Source organism: Rhineura floridana, chromosome 8 (assembly GCF_030035675.1).
Source record: "Rhineura floridana isolate rRhiFlo1 chromosome 8, rRhiFlo1.hap2, whole genome shotgun sequence".
In the NCBI taxonomy this organism is placed as follows: domain Eukaryota; kingdom Metazoa; phylum Chordata; class Lepidosauria; order Squamata; family Rhineuridae; genus Rhineura; species Rhineura floridana.
The window spans coordinates 105,799,371-105,822,741 of NC_084487.1; the positions used below are offsets into that span (position 1 = coordinate 105,799,371).

At 44.8% G+C, this 23,371-nt stretch overlaps 1 protein-coding gene across 5 annotated transcripts in view; it reads right to left on the bottom strand.

The window, feature by feature from the left end:
* Positions 1-23,371, bottom strand: part of GRAMD4 (GRAM domain containing 4) — a 115,152-nt gene that overhangs the window by 40,050 nt on the left and 51,731 nt on the right. For 4 of the 5 annotated variants that reach the window (XM_061640283.1, XM_061640280.1, XM_061640281.1 and 1 more), the window contains one exon: positions 2,636-2,756. In XM_061640283.1, the coding sequence (XP_061496267.1) occupies positions 2,636-2,756 (121 nt within the window). Of the gene's footprint in view, positions 1-2,635; positions 2,757-8,491; positions 8,500-23,371 lie in introns of those variants that run through there. The other variant, XM_061640284.1, reaches the window with a different exon arrangement.

A 23,371-nucleotide genomic window follows, 5' to 3' on the forward strand; every position in this document is an offset into this window, starting at 1 on the left:
ATTCATCCAAGATTTGAGTGGAACCTGGTGACAGTATTGATGTTTTTAAATTGGCCTGCTGTGATTTACCTGCCTTGTTTTTCAAATTATAATACAATTACAAAAGAAAATTCATTGTAACCCACTCTGAAATTGATGTGCAATGAAGAGCAGGTAAGAAACGGTGATAAAATAAATAAATAAAAGGTTAAAAACAACATTTTAAAAAGAAAATAAGAAAACTTCTACGTACCAGCAGAATAATCAATCCAGAAAACAGTCTATAGTTGAACTAGCAACATTCAACTATAACTTCCTGTTTGCCACTAAGGCACTGCTAATTGTTTTGTTATGCGATAAAACTAGCTCACAGCCTATGTAAAACACAGAAGTGACAGAATGCAATTTACACCAGACAAATGGCCGATTCAACAAGTTGGAATCATTTAGACATTTGTACCCTGGCTCAGCTCTTCCTGCAGCAGATGCTATACTAAGTACTAGACAATCTTTGAGTATCGTCATAGAAAAACCTATAAAATGGATGTTTAGTATTTCTTCTTTACATGGGCATGACAGGAGAGTTTGAGAAATACAAAGAAAAGAAATACTTCCAACCTTAATTTCTTGTCACTGGAGCAATATTTTCTCCTTGTCACATAAAATATAGCTCAACAACGTTTAATGTAGCATATCGAGTCTGGGTTCAGGCCTGGTTATGGGACTGAATCGGCCTTGGTCGCCCTGATGCATGACCTTTATCGGGAGAAGGACAGGGGGAGTGAGACCCTGTTACTCTTACTTGATCCCTCAGCAGCTTTCGATACCACTGACCATGGTATCCTTTGGGGCTGACTTGGTGAGATGGGTATTGGAGGCACTATTTTAGAGTGGTTCCGATTCTATCTCCAGGGTTGTTTTCATAGAATAGCATTGGGTGAATGTCTTTCGGCCCCCTGGCTGTTGTGCTGTGGGGTGCTGTCCCCCATGCTGTTTAACATTGCCTGTTTTGGATGTGGTCGTACTCCCTTGGAAGAGCAGGTCGGTAGTCTGGGAGTGCTCCTGGATCCATCTTTGTCGCTAGAGGCCCAGGTGACCTCAGTGGCAAGAAGTGCCTTTTACCAGCATCAGCTGGTAAGACAGCTGTGGCCATTTCTGGACCAGGATAGCCTGACCACAGTTGTTCATGCACTGGTAACCTTCAGTCTGGATTACTGTAATGTTCTCTATGTGGGGCTGCCCTTGAGGTTGGTTCAGAAGCTGCAGCTGGTGCAAAATGCGGCAGCGAGACTGCTCACTGGGGCAGGGTATCACCAACATGTCACCCCACTGCTGAAAGAATTGCACTGGCTGGCCATTTGCTACTGTGCCAAGTTCAAGGTTCTAGTTTTGGTATACAAAGCCATATACAGCTTGGGACCAGGATACCTGAAATACGGTCTTACCCCTTATATACCCAGTCATTCATTGTGCTCTGCAGGTGAGGGACCCCTGCAGATGCCATCTTATCAGGAGGTCCGTTCCGCACAACATAGGATGCAGACCTTTAGTGTGGCGGCACCTACCCTGTGGAATTCCCTCCCCTTAAATATTAGACAGGCGCCATCTCTGTTATCTTTTCGGCGCCTATTGAAGACCTTCCTCTTTCAACAAGCCTTTTAAGTTGAGACCTTATCCCAGCCTGCATCTGTATTGGAATGTCTTTTTAATGTGTTTTTAAGCCTTCTTTTTAAAAAAAAAAAGTTTTAAAACATTTAAAAATATGTTTTCAAACCTTTTAAACATGTTTTTAATGATGTTTTGTTTTAATGTATTTTAAAGTCTGTTTTTATGATGTTTTAAAGTGTTTTTAGTGCTTTTGTTTGCCGCCCTGGACTCCCAATGGGAGGAAGGGTGGGATATTCATCAATCAATCAATCAACCATCTGCTCTGAAGCACTTCTTTGCATCAGCCTATGTAACAATCAGAGATATCACGTGATGCAATGATTTGGCCATGGGAAACTGCCTTTTCTGTAGCAGCTTTGCAAGTTTGGATGACAACATTGGTCTGCCTGCGAGACATCATACCTGTTTGTTAGCCTCAGCTTTCCCTACCTGCATACGCAACCACCACACAACACCAAACACTGAAGAAGAAAGGGTTTCCCGACCAAGTCTTTGATTTGAGGCCAAATGTTACTGCTTAATTTACTGCTATAAAGGGGCTTTTAATAAGGATGGATTTGGTCGGTTAACCATTTTTGTGACTTCTGACACTGTGATGCAGCACAGAGAAGATGGCTGAAGTCATCCAAGTGTAACTAGTCAAAAATAAAGGCAGGAATCCATTTAGTTGGGACAGAAGGACAGCACTTTGAGAAACAACCAGGAAATAAATGACACGATGCACTTCAGTTTCCAAGTATGCCCATGAAAAACATTTCTAAACAAAAGAGATCAGATTAGGTTTTATACATCCTTGTTTACCTGGACTCTAGAAACTTCAATACTTCAAAATCACTTGTAATCACTGATTTTTCACTTCATTCTACCAATGCCAGATTGAAGGAACATCAGGTTTTATTATCCATAATTCATGGGATGCCATTATCTAAAGAGCAGATCCTCTTTTTTAAAAAAATCAGCTGTACTGCACTTTGTTGAGTTCCCTTACCTTGTTTTAAGTATTTCATTGACTTTTTGTTCCAGTTCTATCCTCCTCAGACGTTCTTTTTCTAGCTCTTGTTTCAATGTTTCAGCATTCGTTTCTTCTCTCAGCTTCCTGAGCTCCTCCTCTGTTAAAATGTGAGAAAAGAAAAATAGGGAGTTTATCTTGACAGCCAAACTAATCCCCAAACCCAGTTGGGAGCTGAAAAGGCTAAATGGGTTATTCGTTTTCCGGGGAGCTGTACTCAAGGAAAGGCTCAGGCTCAGGTTATGGCCCCCAATACTCCTCGAGCACGTCAGAGGTGTTTCAAAAACAAGGAAGGAGTGTTTCTTCCTGTTTGCTGAACACCTCCGACCTTCCAGAGTGCAAGATAGAAAAGGGGCACCTTCGAAGAAGCGTAGTGAGTGGGCATGCTGTGTGTTTGGGCTTGTGTGTGGTGAGTGACATGTGGTCTGCATGTGTGAGGAAGGCGAGCGAGAGAAGATTTGTATGCACATGCAAGTACTCATTGAGTATACCTAAAGCTGGCAAGGTGGCTGACAGTCAATGTGGCCCTCAGGCTGAAAGAGGTTAGCCATCCCTATTTTAAACATTCAGTGCTAATACAATTATGACCATTAGAAGCCAAAATGAACCACATCGGGTAAGGAACACTTGGTATGCCCAAGGAGCAGAAAATACTGGAACAGCAGCATAATATAAAAAACACACATACACACACACAGAGGTCTTACTAACCATCAAGTTTTTTGCCATTACACTTCTCTTCCTAGGCACCTTTAGTAATCTGATTTCTGAAGCTATAGAGCAAAATTTATTTTAATTACTGAAGAAGAGTTGTTCTAACCACTTTTTTCTTCCTGCCAACACATAAGTGCAAATCAGGTACAACTCTGCTCTGACTCAGATCAGATCTAAGCTGGAGAAGAATCCTCCTACATATTTCCACTGCTCTGCCATGCCCTCCCCCCAAAGCGCTCTCTGCCAGCCCTCCAGCCCCAAAACACTCCTCCTTCCCTTTTATAGGCACAGTGCTGCAAGTATCAGCAGAAGTGAATGTTGCAAGGGAAAAGGACTTCCTCCCCCCCCCAATGCACCGGTGCATTGATTAGCTGAACACCAGGACAAAGGAGCCCTGGGGGGTCATATGGAAGATGCAGTTTTCCTAAGAGCAGCTGCAACTACATTGAAAAAGTCGCCATGAATGCTGAACATGTACCAGCACCAAACTGCCAAATTTTCACTAGTAGAGGAGAAAGTAATCTGCGTAAGCAAGTCAGGGATGACCCTGAGCAGGATGGTGCCAGTAGTACTGGAGGAACATAGTGGAATACTATAGCATTACAAAGCCTAACCTGAACAGGACTATGACTTCTTAAACATGCCTGCCAGCTATAGCACAGGCATGTAAGCGTTATTATGACAGCTTACAAGTCTCACAGAACTTCGGTCTCCACCCGCTGGGTCTTCCTGAGCATGCAGCTATGGTATAAGGAAGACCCAGCATTCTCAATTCTCCGAATGGGTTGCTAACAGGATCACTGCATTCTATTTTCAGTTTCAAGTGTCACTCAGGACCCATTGGCCCTGACACCCCTCCACCAGTAACAGAATGTGTAGGCAAGAGCATCCTCCATCACACTTACAAGTACGCTATGGAACAGCACAACTAATCATAAAGGGGAGAAAGGAAGCGATAATGTGTTTTGAGAGAAGAGCTTGTCGACACTCTTTACCTTCAGCCTGTACATTTTATCACCTAGAATACATAAGACTATTATATTCCAGTACATTAGATGTCGTACAAATCTAGCTTTAATATATGATATTCTGAATTTCAGAAGGGATGACACAAACATTTAAAGGAAAATCTGATACCGATGTGATAAGAACTGGCATTTAACCATATTTGTAGGATACGCTCCAGTGTTATCAAGTATACATCAGCAACTGGAACAGATTAAACAAGTACACAGTTGTAGTGCAGGAGCATAAAAATGACATGGCATTCCTTCTTCCTTATATTAAAACGGGGGGGGCCTTCCTCCACCGAACAGTGAAGAAACCTTCTGATGCCAGCATGGCATCAGAATAATTACCTTAAAACCAGAGTATACAAATGCTAAGATGATTCAAAGTTATCCTGCATTTCTTTCTGCCATTTCATTTCCCACCCACCTCCATAGTTTGAATGACTGTATAAACAGTTCTTAAAATGTCATGAAAATAAAATGAAGGTAAAAGGACAAAGAAGCCTTTAATTAACCAAGCATGAGCACTGTGCTATGTTAATCCAATGACCTAGAGTTCACAACACCTATAACACAACAATAATCTGCACTATTAGTAAGCAGAGTGAGATTACAAAATTGTCAGAACCATTTCAATTTCTTTAAACAAAAATCCTGTTCATGGCTTTAAAATGGCTAATGCATTTACTGTAGAATGAGCTTCCCTTTCCCAATAGACTTCTTCATCGAATGCATCCAAGCTGTCTATTTAGCCTGAGACATAAAGGCATATTCACTGCACAAATATGACTTAAAGGAGCCAAATAGTATCGCTGAAGTGCATCATATTTAAATAGGAGAGGTAATCAGGAACACTTCACTTGACCATTTTTTCAAGCAACATCCATATGGAACTGAGCATTATGAAAAGGATCAACATATATTTGATTTCCGGTTAAATATTAACTTCTAAATTATATCCAGAGACAACATATCTCTACAACGGCCTTTTCCCAAACTGGTACGTTCTGGATGCTGTTGGACTACAACTCCCCTCATCCCAGTCCATTGGCCAAGCTGGTTGGGGCTGATGGGAGTAGCAAACCAACAGCATCTGGAGGGTACCAAGTTGGAGAAGGATGCTCTAAATAGCAGATGTTGGAGACAAACAGGACCATTACCATCATGTCCTGCTCGTGAGCTGACTGAGGGCATCTGGCTGGCTATCACTGGAAACAGAATGCTGGATTGCTGGCCCACTGGCGTGATTTAGCAAAGCTTAGGGATGCTTGAAGAATCTGATCTTCTCTAGTTCCAATACAAACTGATCAGATCCAAATGTCCTATACTTATGTGTAGATAGGAATGCAGCTATACATCAGGTTTTGCACTTCTCCAAAAGCTATAATAAAGTTCTTGGCTTTAAAAATATCAAATATCAAATGCATATTTTGACAGAAAATTTGTCCAAACAAGAGTAATTTAATGCGAATTTTAATGCAGACATTTTTTTTTAAATCAGATCAATGCAGGAACAAGACACAACAAACATACACAGTGGCATGGATCTCTGCTATTTCCCCAGTATACCTGGGTGAGTGATTTGGGAATAGTTGTGTGTAGCTAGTTACTCATCATACTAATTAGCAGTTCAGCCATGGCAGCAGTCTGTTGCTCATCTGCAAACCCATTCTATCCCCTCCTTTCTCCTATTCTATCTCTAAACATTGTTCAGATGTGTTCAGCATCGATTTCCCCATTAATCTCAACAACTTCCTGCACCAGACTTACTTTCTACTCATTAATGACATTGCAAATAGGTCTGGTTTCTCATTATATAAAAAAAGAATTGATGACCTTGTTTTCCCCCCGCTTTTCCTAAACATAATTCTCCCCTAAGTTAAAAATCATCATTATGCTATATAACACAGGCAATTATTAGGCCCTTTTAAGAAAACAGAAATCAGAAGACACATAATCTGCCTCTATTACTGAGAAACAGGTATTTATTTGCAGCGGGACACCTCGGGACATAATCCTGTTACTTTTTTTGTAGATAGCCCTCTCCAGGCCCCTAGAGTCCCTCAGTCTCTACAGCCAATCAAGTTGCACAGAGGAGCACAAGCATTTCCTGGTTGCCTTGGGAAAGACAGGCCTTGAATCCAGCAGGATGAGCAGTCACTACAGCCAATAAGCAGTAAGTACAGATCCCCCTTGCATGCTGATTGGCTCCTACCATTTGTTGTTGTGGGAAAGAGAGTCAGGAGGACCTGAGAGGTAGAAGTTTACTTAGAGAGGAGGGTGGACAGCCAAGGCTAGATACTTACTCTCCTATGATCACTGTAAGCTCAGGCTGCCAGCCAGCAGTGAACTTTGGGGAGTGATTGGGGCTTGCTTTTAAAAAAAGTTGTGAAGGGAAGTATGGAGCAGTGGATAGGTCCTGCATGCTGAAAATGCTGTTGTCTGCCAGCGAGTGCTTCCTTTCCTTTGTTCAAGGTGTGTGTGTGTTCGTTCGTGTTCCACTCTATAGCAGTAACCTTCTCGGACTGGTACCTTAACCTTTTGGAGCAAAGAGGAAGTCTGTCTCTCCCCCTCCCTCTCTTCCCTCCCCCCCTTGTTTTTTTAAAAAAAAGCCAAAGGGGGGGATGTGTGGTTTTGCTCCAGCCCAAAGCTAGGAGGTAGAGAGGGAAAGAGAGAGAAAAAATAAGTCAGGACAGGGGGAAGTGTGTGTGTGTGTGTGTGTGTGTGTGTGTGTCTGCAGATCCGTACAGCTGGGTGTGAGTCCGGATGTTTCTGTTGGGAAGGTGGAGTTATGTTACTGTTGGTCTTTCACCTGCGGATCTTAGGCTAGTAATGCTACATTCAGTGCACAATCAGGCATTGTATTTCAGGTGGAGGGGGTTGAAAGTAATTTAAGATTTATAGTAATTCAGATGCTGAGGCTAGGATAAGTTCAAGATTTAAATAGTTAGAAATCAAACACTGATTCATTTGTTGTGGTTATTTATTAATACTTCATAATAACTACCACACTTTTTTCTTTTTCATTTTTGAGCAAAAAGGATTTGAAATCCCCACTTAGCCATGAGTTCATTTTATGCCTTTGGGCCCAACCTACCTCACAGGCTTGTTGTGAAGAAACAGAAGATGTAAAATGGCTGCAAAGGGAGATTTAGTGCTTGTATCATAAGGCATCAAATTTTGTTTCCTTTAATCAAAGTGATGCATCTTCATAAAGGAAGGGACATTTTTTCTCTCCACCCCTACCACCCTTAGTACACCTCCAGGCTTCAACCAATCTGGCATGATTGTGTGTATAGATGCATGCATAAGTCCCAATTGTATTCAAGTATGCTTATTCCCAGATTGAGATGTACAAAGACCCTCTCACCATGAACCCTCTTCTGCCCCTTCCTCACAAGAAATCCTAGGCTACACTATTGTACCCACTTACCTGGGAGTAAGTCCCATTAAAGAGACTTGCTTCTCTAAGTAGACATGAATACTATGGGATTTTTTTAATATCCACCCACACCTACTATGTAGTGGAATGTGCAGAAAATAACCTATGAGTACCTGATCTCAAATGGATATTACAAGGCGTCAGAAGCCGCTAGCTAAGTGCAAGGGAGGAGGAAACAGCAGCTCTTCCGGACCCCAGGGATTCCTGGTGTCTGAACAACTCACTTATCAATCGCAGAGACTGAAAACTTATTTTTATTGAATAAAATACAATTTTGTTGTATTGTCACCTGGGCTCCTTTGGGAGGAAGGGCAGGAAATAAATTCAATAAATAAAATAATCTTAGAAGGTTGCATAATCTTGGAAGGGGACATGGCTGTGAGGGGTGGGAGGGGGCATGATGTGCCTATCATGAAGGGATCCTGCACTTCTAAATTTGTCACTATGCTACTGCTGAGAAATGCACAATTTTAAATGTAGAGAATTAGACTTGATGGAACTCTTGCACCGTTAAGAGCTGCTAATGCAGTCAACCCATCCTTGGTGACGTGCATCTAACTTTCACTTTCGCTTTGGCTCTTAACCTTGCAGGGAGAATTGGGAGAGTGGGCAGGTTGGCCAGCCACTCTGTACAGCACCATGGCAACCAAAAAGATAAGCAAGGATGGGGCAGAAAGTGTTTGCTACTGTGGTGCTTTGAAATGTCCTGGAGCTTACCCAGAGAGAAACCCAATAAGCCTACCACTGCTCAGTAAACAGTTTTTATTTAGCGTTTCTACTGCGTCTATTTCAGTCAGGATGTGTGGGTGGGTGCATTTTGCATTAGATTTGAGGAAGGCTACATCCTGTATTCAATAAACTTGATTGCTATCCATTTTTCTAGGATCCTTAAGTGAAAATACCATTGAAACAACCACTGAAGTGTCACCTAACTGTCTGGCAGGACTCCATTTGGTGAGATGCCAAGCATTAGAGAACCAAAAGGGTAACGTAGGTCAGCATAGCCTGTAACATTATGATTAGTCTATTTGGAACACTTAGCTGTTAACTCATCCATTGGAGAGTAGCACAGCAGAAATTAGCAAAGCCATGCAGGATTTGTCTTAAACAAAGATAACTGCCACACAAAAAAAGCCACAATGGGGTAGGGCTGAAAAAGCTTGCTCACCAAGGAAAAATCAGATTTGTATCCCACTGGAGGGTTGAAAATTTCTAAATGTTATGTTGTCTGTATGACACACCCTCTCCTTTTGATTTAAAGGGGATTTTCATGGCAGTTCACATATTATATAAACTACAGTAAAAAATCAGCATAAACCCTTATGAATGAACAGAAATGAAGCGAATAAAAACAGTTCAACAGGTATACTAAAAACATTCAGCTAAGACTTTTAGGTGCTTTCTGTGACAAAAACGTTTATTTAAAAACATCTATAAACTACTTAATATTTCAAAAATCTCTAAGCAGTGTACAATCTAAAGCTATATAATTAAAAACCCCAACACCAATAAAACAGCAATATAAAAGCTATATAAAAGCAAAAAACACAGAAATGCAGAGGATACAAACACATAAAACATGGTCCAATTTTATGGGTCAGGGAAAGCCTGGGCAAAAAGAGAAATCTTCACAAGACATCAGAAGCAACAAATGGTTGTGGCTTCGCATATGGCAAAGGGTAGGGCATTCAACAGAACAGAAGCAACAGCACAAAGGTGCCCATTTTCAAGTCTGTAGGGCACAGCGCCGCAAGTAGAATTTCCCAAGATGATCTATGTGATCTTATAGGTTCATACAGGAGCAGGTGGTGGGCTTTATATGTTAACAAAGTGGCCTTGAGTTTTAGTTAGCCATCTGAAAAAAAAACCCTACTAGAGGCCTTCTTCAACAGGGACTTCCGGGAAGGATTGCTGAGCTTGTGCCTGCCTCTGAGGCGAGCTCTCGTCTCAGAGGAAGCTTTTTGAGTTTTAAAACCAGCCAAAAGGTTTTTTTTGACTGGTAAAAACTTTCTCCCAGGCAAGGGAGAAACGAAGAGATTATCCACAAGCTTTGTTGTGTTTGTTGGGGGACTTGAATTCAATAGGAACGAAGGACCTGCCAGCAACGTCGGACGGAGCCAGGAATTTCAAGCAAGCTCAAACTGATTAAGCAAGACGTTTTTTTTTTCTTTAAAGAAAAACGTATTCTAACAGGCAAGCATTCTTCTATCTACTCTTATCATTTTGTTATCGTTACAGTAAAAGATATTTGTTAAAGTGTCGGCAACAAAGAATCCCTGGGTGAGTTACAACTTTCTCTCATATACACGGAATTAAGGAGGAAGAAAATCGAAATAGCCTATCTTTGTTTTTTATTGCAAAAAGCTGGCATGGAATTGAGCATTTTAAAGATATAAACGGATGAGGGGCAACTAATCTAAAGAGGAAATCTGATTTTATGACATTTGAGACTATTTTTTCTGGTCTACTTTTTTTTTTGACGAATCTGCTTACTTTTTATGCCATTAATTTTTTGGATGCTGTGAACTAAATTTGTTTTGCACTTTTGGACACATAAGAGATAAGGCGGTTTGTGCTGTCTAGAGGGTGATGTCAGCAGGCTTGGAGGATTAACTCCTTTGTGACTGGAAAAAGAAATAATCTGTTCTTTGCTTGGGAATAGTTAAGAATGACAATCAAGAAGGTGGCTGAGACCCTGGATGTACAGGAAGGGGTTCTCTATTTAGATATGTTTCAGAAAATAATGAATGAGATTAAGCTGGTGAGACAGGAGCTGAGACAGAGCAGACAAGAGATGAAAAGTGAATTTGGTAAAATGAGACAGGAGCTGATGGAAATTCAGGATTCTGTGAGAGGGGAGGTGGATGAGACCAAAGATACGGCTGGACAAATAAAAGAAGATGAAAGAAAAATTAAAGGAAAGGTTCAAGCCCTGGAGATTGGAATAGATATATCAAACATGGACTTGGAAAAAGATTTGGATTTTATGGCTGTGATGGATCCTGGAGACAAATATCACTGTTTGGAATTCAGCGCTGTCCTTGAAGGAATTGGTGAAGAGATTAGAGATAAAGATATCAACGGTTCAAAAAAATTCCTGGATTGGAAGGATTTGATGGAACTTGAAATGGAGAAAGTTTACAGAATTAATTCCAGATGTGTGACAATGGAAAAATTCTCGGGAGATGTGATGGTGCATTCTGTGGAAAGGAGGAGCAGAGATGCAGCTTTACAACAACATTTCAGTGGTACATTCGGAATTGATGACAAGGAAATATTTGTGATGAAAGAAATTCCTATCAGACTTTTATTATATGACTACTATGACTATGACAGCAAGATTATTATGGGTGCAAGGATGGAGATGGAAGATGGAATTAACACTGAGAATGGCTATTGAAACTACTGGACCTAGCAGACTTGATGAGATGGATTAATTGACATGTTTATTTGGAGAAAAATCGATGGATATATTTCTCAAGGAGTGGAAGCCTCTCTTTGACATTTTGCGGAAAGAATAAAGTAATGTTAATGAGATTTGATGATCAATTAAGATAACTACTGGAGGAAAGTGATTTTGTAATATATTAAGAGACAGGTTTGTTATATATTATAGATCTATAACTGATCTGCGACAAATCGGAAGTCAACATTTTATTTTATTGTATTAGTTATTAATTTGTTTTTGTTTTGTTTTGTTTTGTTCTGTTTTGTTTTTTGAAACTTTGAATAAAAATTAATGATAAAAAAAAAATAGAGGCCTTCTTCAACAGAAAGCTCCACAAGGGTGCTGGCACTAAAAAGGTCCTTCTTCAGAGGCTAGAAAGATGGCAACAAGAAGGGCATTTTCAGCACAGGACCATTTAACCAAGAAGCTGAAATCAAACTTAACTGAACATCCCTAACAGACTGAACTAGAAAGATACAGGCTTTTCCATGTTATTCAACACAAACCCATGCCTCAGTCCTACAATCTCTGCACAGGAGGCCAGAGTACAATTTTTTTCAGCAACCTGTCCTGTCGCTGCATACAATGGCCAGTCAATTTAACACAGTGGCAATTATGGGCATCTGCCTTTTCACACTCCAATAATAAAACTGCTTAATACAGCAATATTAAAGAACACCCTAAAATAGCAGCATAACCACAAAAAAGTAGCACTGCAAAGGAAAAAGATAAAAAGACTCCCTAAGCAGTCTTCTTCGTATGTCATTCTGTCTGTCTGCAAGCTGACAGGTGAAACAGAGTTAAGAATTTAAATGCTTATAAGGACAGACTCCCAGCTAGCTATGGTTAACAAATCTAAAATCAGATCCCTCCCCGCAGCCACTGCATCACACCAGTGCTGACCACAGTTTCCTTTAAGCCCAGATCTGAAATGCAGTTTGAAACAGATTTTGTAGTACTGGTGAGGGTTGGGGGAAGGGGTTTTCTGTGTGATGTTTTGTATTACTTACATAGCCTTTGCCCCTGTCCCCAAAGTCTAAGATGAACTGCCAAGCTTCCTCTTTCACAGGAAAGTTCAAACAGATAAGAAAATGTGAAATGATACAACAGGTTGCAGATACTTTGCCCAGCTCTGCCTTTAGATACTTATTATCACCCAGTTCTTTGTGTAGTTCAACTGTGTTTTCCCTGCCCAAGAAAATAAGAACAAACATACTAAAGCAGAAGAAATGCTCATCTGTACAATAAAATACACAAACTAAGCTCATGCATGCTGTACTAATTAGCCAAATTCAGAGTGCAGAATTGCAAGCCCTCTGTTTAGTCTTAGCGTTCAGTCATATAAACCAGACAGTCGCATCACAAATAAGGTGTTATGAAGAATTCAGATGGTTTTAATAGAAACTACTGTATTTGAATTATCATGATTATAAACCATCACACCACTATTCAACTCAAGAGTGTTTTCCTCTCACGATTTCACTCATGGGCTATTACAAGAATGATGAAAGAGCTTTTCAGGAACTTCAGCAGGTTTGGCATCATTTTATACACGAGAGATAAAGTCCATGTTTTAAGATATTATACAAATCTCCCATCTGTTAAGAGAGTTTGTAATGATCAGCTAACCTCTGCAAAGACTTGTCGTGCAGTTCCCAAAGACAATGTGAAAAATGTATTAATATAAGCTGAGCAGTTAAGGAAACTTTTGTGAGGGGATGCGACCAGTTTTTAGTTCAGTCGTCAGAGAAGTTCACAATAACTGAGAAATGTGGTTGAAAAATACAAAAACAAACCCTTGTTAGCATTTCTGACTTTCTTTTGTGTAGAATGAAGGGAGACTATCATGCCTGTAATACTCAGAAATCCACACGAGCTTGTTTGGCACTGGATGTTTCAACAAGCAGCAAATTGCACTGTTCTGAATTCAGTAACAGATTTTATTTTAACAGAGCACTATTCAAAAGTGTACAAAGTACCATAACTCAGTTAACATTTTGAGCAATAGGGGAATCTAACAGCACCATGTGACATCCCAGTAAAATGTCTCTTTTCAACCTTTGTGGGTTTCAAAAATTTATTAGAGAGTCCAAGGGAGAATCAGGAGACCTTTTCCCACTACATAGTGACTTAAGTTAGCAGCATGTGGCACGTTTCCCATAAAGGGATCCATATTATGGCCCCCCAGTCCTAAAAACTTGCTTTTTGCATGACACCCCCAGCCACTAATTGGACTTTTGCAAGGCAACCCCCAGTAGGGGATTGACCTTGTGACTTTCTAGCACCTTGTTGGAGCCAAACAGATTCTAGCAGGAGTGGAGCTGATAGCAAAAGCTTTCCGTTTGCTCATACAGCTGGCAGACACAGTGAGCTGAGTATTCTAACACAAGGCAAGACACATTTTCCTTTGCCACACTGTGGGGGTAGGGATCCTCTGGCCCAGGGGCCAAATGCAGCCCTTCAGGCCTCTCTATCTAGCCACTGGAACTCTCCCCAGATTACACCCCTCACTGGCCCTGCTTCTCACCTCAAATGTTTTAACCTGCCTGCATTGTGTCCTTGAACTCCAATTATGCATCTTGCTTGTCTGGATGGCGGAGAGGGAGAGGGGGTGCAAGTATGTGCAGAAGCAAGGCTACCGTACCAAGGTAACAGTTATATCCATTGCTCCACCCACTTTTGCCTCTGATCTCGCCCACCACTGACACATGGTCCTTGAAAGGTTGCCTAGAAAAAAAGTTCCTCACCCCAGCTCCAGTGGAAGTCCTGTTTCTACAACATATCAAAATTTGGACCCATTCCAGGTCTACTGGCATGTTCTTTGACCTATGTTATAACTCTCAGGCTTTCTATTTGAACATTAAAGACTTCTAGTTCTATAATAATAATAAAAGAAACAAAATCCTATATTGCTTTTATGCTGCATGCATGCCCTTAATTGATCTCTCTTTTCAGTAAATTTCTTCGGCAGAGAAATAAGTGAATTTTCCATCTTCTGTGTTAGGTTGTATTTAAAAAAATGCACCCTCATTATTATGTGGCAAAAAAGTTTCCAATTCGAAAAAGAAGTTCATAACTCTTCAAAGTAGTATACTGAAGTCATGCCTTAGGAAAATGCTAGTTGCTTTCTCTTTATCAAGAAAATATTCAAAAGACAGACCAGCGATACAATCACTTTTCTCCCAATAATACACTACCATTGTCTTAGTTTATTTTAATTTTAATACGCATGACTCCTTAACCAGAGCATTCATACATTCTTTTCTTGCCACAAAACACACAAAAAAATCTATGTGCTGCAGTCTCAAGAGTAGTGCTTCATTAATATCTTAATTACTTCAGTTTTCTGGCTCACTTTACTTTTGGTTCCACAACTGAAGTAATTAATCTGAACAGCTACAAGTGTCTGATGCCAAATCTCATAACTTGGGCACAAAAGGGGAGGCAGATGATTAAGTGACAGATGCTAATGAAAAGTGACAACCAGAAGCAAAAGGGCTATTGTGGCACACAACTGAAGTTGTAATGGAAGGAAAATAAATATAACTGTGGCAAGCAAATTGTCTCTCTTTTTCTCCTCTCCTTAAGACGGTTTTAGGCAGGGAGCCCTATGATGTCTACAGTTTTTCTGAGACTGCTATTTAACAGTGTTGGTGGCAAATAAAATGTCATCTCCAGGTGCATTCAGTAATTGCATACATTACTAGGACATGCCTGGATCAGGCAATTAGACCCACAGATGCTCAGATGGTATCTACCAGGCATTTGTCACAACATTAGACCACACTAACACCATACATTTATTCCACTGTTATCTCACTTTAAACAGTCATGGCTTCTTCCCCTAAAGAATCCTGTGAAGTGTAGTTTGTGAATGGTGCTGAGAGTTGTTAAGAGCCCCCTATTCCTCTCATAGGGCTACAGTTCCCAGAGCTACAATTCCCAGAAGAGGGACTGACTGTTAAACCACTCTGGAAATTGTACCTCTGTGATGAGAATACGAGTCTCCTCTCAGCACCTTTCCCAAACTATAGTTCCCAGGATTCTTTGGGGGAAGCCATGAGTGTTGAAAATGAAATAACAGTGGAATAAATATGTGGTATGAATGAGGCCTTAGTTTAGCACTGAAGGTCCAGGGAAGACCAAGAGGCAGCCAACGGTACACACACAAGCATGTATCTATTGGCTCAAAATGGAATGGGACAAATTCAGCTGGCATAGCTCCCAAACCACATCATTACAGGCTTCTTAACCAAGCCATACTCTGAGGCGGCATGGGGGAGGCCTTCAGTGTTCACAAAAAGCCTCTACAAATCCACCTGCCAGCAGCTGGCAAGAGCCTCTGCTCATCATGGCATAAGAAACTCTCCTCCCACAACATATTAATTACAAGGACTTTAAATCAAGACCAAGTGAATCACATGCACTGAAGCAACTAACTTAAAAACACACACACACTTTTAAATTAATATTGTAATAATACATTTTGGTTTGTTTATCCATTAAAAAAAAAACAGGCCTTCAACTTGGGGCCATGTTACAGCAGCAGCATACAGAAGGTACAATACACAGATTATTTCAAGTAATCCCATGTGATATAGGTAAAGCACTCCAGTCCAATTAGAGGCAATATGCATACGAAAGCCAGCTTCTATGCAAAGTTTACATGATTCAACTGCCAGACCAAAACATGCAAAGCCTCAGCTCAGTGAAGGCCCATAGCTCAGTGGTAGAGCATCTGATCTGCATGCAGAAGACCCCAGGATTCAATCCCCAACATTTTGAGGTAAGGCTGGGAGAGACCCTGTCTGAAACCCTAGGGAGCTGTTGCCAGTCAGTGTAGACCAGCTATTCCCAACGTGGGCGGTAGCGCCCCCATGGGGGGCGTTACAGCCTTTCAGGGGGCATTGGGATGACTACAAACTTTAGGCGGGCGTTTGGGTTCATGAGGGGGGCACTGACATTTGGCGGACTGATGCGACAGTTGAAGCATTTAAGTTTAATTCTATTTAATACACAAATCATTAATTTTTAAACTGTTTTGTCCCCAGTTAGAATGTATTTAATAGTCTCAATTCATGGAAATAACACTATAGTGTGCACTCTTTAGTAAATAAATTCTGAATAGCGGCCAGTGTCATATCAAGGAATGGGGATATTAGCCACACCCCGGCACTAGGTTACGTTCCGATGCTGTCTTGAGGGATGTTGGAACCAATCACAAGAGAGTGTTTGATAAGCTGGGCGTATTGGTGGAGGGCGCATTCTTCCAACGGATGAGTGCCGTGTGCAAACGGGTGACGCAGACATTCAGTTATTCGCTGGTCTTCTTCAGGAATGGGACACACTCGCTACCCGTTGTTTCTGTGATGTTTACTTTTCTATAACTATGTATGTATATTAATAAACCATACTAAGAATTCAATGTGTAATCTAAGTGCAATAAAAGGCATGATTAATAAAACGATCAGTAATAATCATTGAAAATACCTTTTATGCATTACTCATATTTTAAGGGAAGAATAGGAAGCATTGGCATATACTTAATCTGAGGGGGGCGTTGGGCACAAGAAGATTTTGCAAAGGGGCGTTGGGTCAAAAAAGGTTGGGTAATGCTGATGCAGACAATACTGAACTAGATGGACTATGGTCTGGCTCCATATAAGGCAGGTCCCTATGTTCCTTTAGCACTTCATTTAAACCTGAAATAATAATAATAATAATAATTTAATTTGTGGGTCGCCTATCTGGCCAATGGCCACTCTAGGCGACGTACAATTTAACAACAATACATTACATCATAATAAAATACATCATAAAATACAATATAACAATAAAACAATAAAACAGTTCCAGTACAGAGTAGTAGGCTATTCGTCGTAAAAAATTAACCCTCCCCGTAAGTCCCAAAGGCCTGTCTGAAGAGCCAGGTCTTCAAAGCTTGGCGGAATACATTCAGGGAAGGGGCAAGTCGAAGGTCATACGGGAGGGAGTTCCAGAGAGTGGGGGCCGCCACTGAAAATGCCCTCTCTCTTGTCCCCGCCAACCTAGCTGTTTTAGTTGGCGGGATTGAGAGAAGGTCCTGTGTGGCTGATCTTGTTGGGCGGCATGGTTGGTGGCGCTGGAGGCGCTCCATCAGATAAACTGGGCCGAGACCATATAGGGATTTTAAGGTTAATACCAACACCTTGAATTGGGCCTGGAAAATAACTGGAAGCCAGTGTAGGTCGAACAACACTGGGGTGATGTGTTCCCGGCGGCAACAGTTTGTAAGCAGTCGAGCCGCAGCATTCTGTATAAGTTGTAATTTCCGGACCGTTTTCAAGGGTAACCCCACGTAGAGCGCATTACAGTAATCCAACCAAGAGGTGACCAGGGCATGTACCACCAGTGGGAGCTGATGAGCAGGAAGGTAGGGCTGCAGTCTACGAATGAGGTGCAATTGATACCAAGCTGCCCGGCTCACTGCCGAAATCTGAGCCTCCATGGACAGCTTGGAATCAAGAACAACCCCAAGGCTAAGGACCTGGTCCTTCAGGGGCAATTTCACCCCATCGAACACCAGGTCAACATCTCCCAACCTTCCCTTGTCTCCCACGAGTAGCACCTCAGTCTTATCAGGATTCAACTTCAGCCTGTTCCTTCCCATCCATCCACTCACGGATTCCAGGCACTTGGACATGGTCTCCACAGCAGACTCTGGTGAAGATTTAAACGAGAGATAGAGCTGAGTGTCATCCGCATATTGGTGACACTGCAGCCCAAATCTCCTGATGATTGTCCCCAGCGGCTTCATATAGATATTAAATAGCATGGGAGAGAGGATAGAGCCCTGTGGCACACCACAATTGAGAGGCCAAGGGTCTGAAACCTCCTCCCCCAATGCTACCTGTTGATGCCTGTCGGAAAGAAAGGAATGGAACCACCATAGTACAGTGCCTCCTATTCCCGATTCCTCCAGGCGATGTAAAAGGATACTGTGGTCGACAGTATCAAAAGCCGCTGAGAGATCGAGGAGGACAAGAAAGGTGAATTCTCCCCTATCTAATGCCCTCCTCATATCATCAACCAGAGCGACCAATGCTGTTTCAGTTCCATGTCCAGTCCTGAAACCCGATTGGTATGGATCCAAATAATCCGTTTCATCCAAGTGTGTCGACAACTGATTAGCCACCACTCGCTCAATGATCTTGCCCAGGAATGGTAGATTCGAAATTGGGCAAAAGTTATTCAAAACTTGGGGATCCAAGGAGGACTTCTTTAAGATGGGCTTTACAATTGCCTCCTTGAGTGCTAATGGCATTACACCTTCCTCCAAGGATGCATTGACCACCGCCTTAATCCCCTCGCCCAATTTCTCTTTGCAGCTCACAAGGAGCCACGATGGGCAAGGATCAGTTAGACAGGTGGTAGGCTTCACAGTCGAGAGCACCTTGTCCACATCCTCAGAAGGAAGAGGTTGAAACCGATCCCATTTGACCGGATTGCAACTGGCCAACTCTGTTTCATTTACTGTGTCCACGGCGTACGGAATTGAGCTCCGTAAATGTTCGATTTTGTCGGCAAAGTGCTTTGCTAATTTGTCACAGGAGGCCTTAGACTGTTCCAAGGGTTCCTGAGCAACTGGACCGACCAGGATTCGGACCACTTGGAACAACCTCCTGGGACAGCACTCTGCGGATGCAATAGAGGCAGCAAAGAACCTCTTCTTTTCTGCCTTTATTGCCACTTGGTAGGCAGTTACTGCTGCTCTAACCTGTGTCCGGACATCTTCGGAACGGGATTTCCGCCACCGGCGTTCTAGTCGTCTCACCTCCTGTCTCAGATTTCACAACCGTGGAGTATACCAAGGTGCTAACTGAGTTCTGTTCAGGGGGAGAGGACGTTTTGGCGCCACGCGGTCCAGAGCCCTGGTGATCCCCTCATTCCACTCCATCACCAGGGTATCGACCGTGCGGCCTTCAGCAGGTTCCAATTCCCCAAGTGCAGTCAGGAATCCTTCTGGATCCATTAGGCGTCTGGGGCGGACCATTCTAATAGGTCCTTTTCTCCTACGGAGGGTGTGTGGTATCGAGAAGTCTATATTTACCAGATAGTGGTCTGACCATGACACAGGGGTGGAAGAAGCCACCCCCAACTTCAAAACACTTCCCTCCCCTCCCAGGACAAATATAAGGTCGAGAGCATGACCGGCTACATGGGTGGGCCCAATATTACTAAGGTGCAGTTCCCAGGAAGCCATGGTTTCCAGGAAATCCCGAGGGGCTCCTACGAGAGTGGCCTCAGCATGTACATTGAAGTCCCCGAGAATTAACAGCTCTGGGGACAACGCACGTACAGCCGAGACCATCTCTAGCACCTCGGCCAGGGATTCTGCTGTGCAGCGGGGTGGGCGGTACACAAGCAGGATCCCCAAACTGCCCTTCGGGCCCAACCTCCAGTACATGCAGTCAACAAACTTAGTCCTATGAAGAGGAGGTCTGGTAAAAACTAGAGACTCCCGATAGATGACTGCCACACCCCCTCCCCGCCTTCCCACCCTCGGTTGTTGTGCATAACGGAAACCCGGCGGACACATGGCCTCAAGAATGGGAGCTGAGGCCTCATCTAGCCAGGTCTCCGTAATACATGCCAGGTCTGCTTGCCCATCCAATATTATATCATGGATATGCAATGTTTTTTGTACTACAGACCTGGCATTACACAACAACAATCGAAGGTCGGTAGGAATCCTGCATCCCCCAGTTGTCGTCTGGTTCTGAACAGACCCGGAACATGGGATGGGTATTACACATCTATCCCGTGTTCCCCTCATCTGGCATGGTCTGCCAACAGTACCATTCCAGCGTCTGCCGCCCACTCTTTCTATAGTTTGGCCCCTCACCCTCCCTGTCACATCCCCCCCTGACTTGCACATGCCCCTGTCCCTGTTCGCCAATCAGACAGGCCACCCACCCTAAAACAATAATGAGCCGGAGACCCGCCTCTAACACTCTGATACTGCTAAATTAAATTTAAATTAAAATTAAAAATCATTACAATTCCCCCACAACCACACATCCACACATCCACACATCCACACAGTCAAAATCAGCCCAAAATCAACACAAGTAGTCCTAGTCTTGGCAGTGGTGGCAATCAGGAAATAGAAGGGGAGGGAGATATATTCAATCCCCCTGCTGCTGCTCCTCCACTGCCAAACCAATGACTGGTAGGATTTGAGCTTTCTATGAAGGGCTCCATGTGCACTATTCCTGCTGTGCTCCATGCACTCTGTTGGATTTGAAAGAAGCATAGTTTTCATTCATGTAAGTCTCAGTACCAAAAGGACAAGCCAGAGGTTGATTACTATTATTATTAATTACATTTATTAGTTGCTTGCTACATAAATGCCTCAAAGCGACTTATAAAACACACAGGAGTTTAAAACAAACATAAAAAAGCCAACATGATTTAATAAAAATGCTCATTCTCCAGTATTATAAAAAGGCTGAACAAAAGAGCCTGTCAGGATTAAATCAGAACTTCACTCTTCTTGCTGCTCGTCACGTCAGACTTGGTCTCCATGTAAACACTGCCATGCAGTATATGCACAACAGGGAGAGGAAGTGCCTTGTCTTTTCAATCCCTGGTGTGTTCCCACACCTGATCAGCGATTCTCACTACCCTAACAGTATGGTGGGGATCATGTTTATAAGTAGGGAGCAGAGCACCACACACTTGGGGTCACCAGAAAATAAATTATACTTTTTAAAATCTTGTCTTGCTGTCAAGAGGCACTCGGTGCTCCTGAAGAAGGACCCTACCTCCAGCTAAGGTCTCCCGAATGACTGACAAGCAAAAGAGGAGTACTCCTCCTATTCACTCAGTATTGCAACTATTCAGAGCAGGCAAATGTAAGAAGATGCTGGCTTTCTGCCACCAGAAATTGGATAGGCTTCCTCAAATTTGTGTTGATCTGCTGAGCCTGTGGGTTGTTTCTTTGGCCCACAGTGAGGTAGTTAAAAAAAGAAAACCTGCCTAGTACACCTAATCATGTAATCAAGCCCTCACAGGAACTATTTTTATGTGCAGTTGCTCCTTTGCAAATCAGTTGTGTTTTGCTCAAAATTAGCTCAACAATGGTCATATTTACACATAACACCAAACCATGGTTTACCACTACATGCATGAGAAGGAAGGACCCACCATGAACCTAGATTTCATGCATTCTCCCCCTCCTCCCTGGAAGCCAGGAGAAGGACTCTGCCAGAGTCTACTTTCACTTTCCTTGAATCCCGTTCCATGCCCGGTACCTTCCGGGCAAAGGGGCGAGTTTGCGGCCGAATCCGAAGCCCAGGCCGCTATCGGGGGGGGGTGTGCACGCGGCGCGCTGGCGCGCCAGCGTGACACACAGGAAGGAGGCAGGGCGGCTGAAGGCCATTTAAGGCCACTCCACCAGCCTCCCGCCCTCCTTTGAATTTTGGTGGCGGCGAGGCTTTTTGGCGCGGCAAGGCCCGCAGCGCTGTGAGGCCTTCCAGCGCCGGCAACTGCTGCGAGGCTCCCAGCTCGGCAGCCTTGAGGCCTCACAACGGCAGTGGTGAGGCCATCTGACCGCGGGAGGCCTAACGGCGGCGGCGGCGGCGGCGAAGCCTTCAGAGAGCGTGCGTGGCGCCTTCAGCACATGTGGAGCTTTCCCTGGCCTTTCCTTAGGCCAGGCCTTTGCGTGCAGCGGCGGCGGCGAGGCGCGGCGGCGAGGCGCGGCGGCGAAGCACAGCAGCGACCCTGGGAGTGGCACAGCAGGCACTCAGGCCAGGACATTTAAATTTGTTTTTGTGAGCTCTTGCTGGGGGGGGGGAGGCTAGCGCTAAGGGACGGTCAAGCTGGCCTCAGGCCCCCACCGCCGACTTTAGCAGAATAGTAGCATAGGTAAAGCCGGGGCGGTGGCTGCGCCGGTAGAGCCGGGGCGGTGGCTGCGCCGGTAGAGCCGGGGCGGTGGCTGCGCCGGTAGAGCCGGGGCGGTGGCTGCGCCGGTAGAGCCGGGGCGGTGGCTGCGCCGGTAGAGCCGGGGCGGTGGCTGCGCCGGTAGAGCCGGGGCGGTGGCTGCGCCGGTAGAGCCTGGGCGGTGGCTGCGCCGGTAGAGCCTGGGCGGTGGCTGCGCCGGTAGAGCCTGGGCGGTGGCTGCGCCGGTAGAGCCTGGGCGGTGGCTGCGCCGGTAGAGCCTGGGCGGTGGCTGCGCCGGTAGAGCCTGGGCGGTGGCTGCGCCGGTAGAGCCTGGGCGGTGGCTGCGCGGGTAGAGCCTGGGCGGTGGCTGCGCGGGTAGAGCCTGGGCGGTGGCTGCGCGGGTAGAGCCTGGGCGGTGGCTGCGCGGGTAGAGCCTGGGCGGTGGCTGCGCGGGTAGAGCCTGGGCGGTGGCTGCGCGGGTAGAGCCTGGGCGGTGGCTGCGCGGGTAGAGCCTGGGCGGTGGCTGCGCGGGTAGAGCCTGGGCGGTGGCTGCGCGGGTAGAGCCTGGGCGGTGGCTGCGCGGGTAGAGCCTGGGCGGTGGCTGCGCGGGTAGAGCCTGGGCGGTGGCTGCGCGGGTAGAGCCTGGGCGGTGGCTGCGCGGGTAGAGCCTGGGCGGTGGCTGCGCGGGTAGAGCCTGGGCGGTGGCTGCGCGGGTAGAGCCTGGGCGGTGGCTGCGCGGGTAGAGCCTGGGCGGTGGCTGCGCGGGTAGAGCCTGGGCGGTGGCTGCGCGGGTAGAGCCTGGGCGGTGGCTGCGCGGGTAGAGCCTGGGCGGTGGCTGCGCGGGTAGAGCCTGGGCGGTGGCTGCGCGGGTAGAGCCTGGGCGGTGGCTGCGCGGGTAGAGCCTGGGCGGTGGCTGCGCGGGTAGAGCCTGGGCGGTGGCTGCGCGGGTAGAGCCTGGGCGGTGGCTGCGCGGGTAGAGCCTGGGCGGTGGCTGCGCGGGTAGAGCCTGGGCGGTGGCTGCGCGGGTAGAGCCTGGGCGGTGGCTGCGCGGGTAGAGCCTGGGCGGTGGCTGCGCGGGTAGAGCCTGGGCGGTGGCTGCGCGGGTAGAGCCTGGGCGGTGGCTGCGCGGGTAGAGCCTGGGCGGTGGCTGCGCGGGTAGAGCCTGGGCGGTGGCTGCG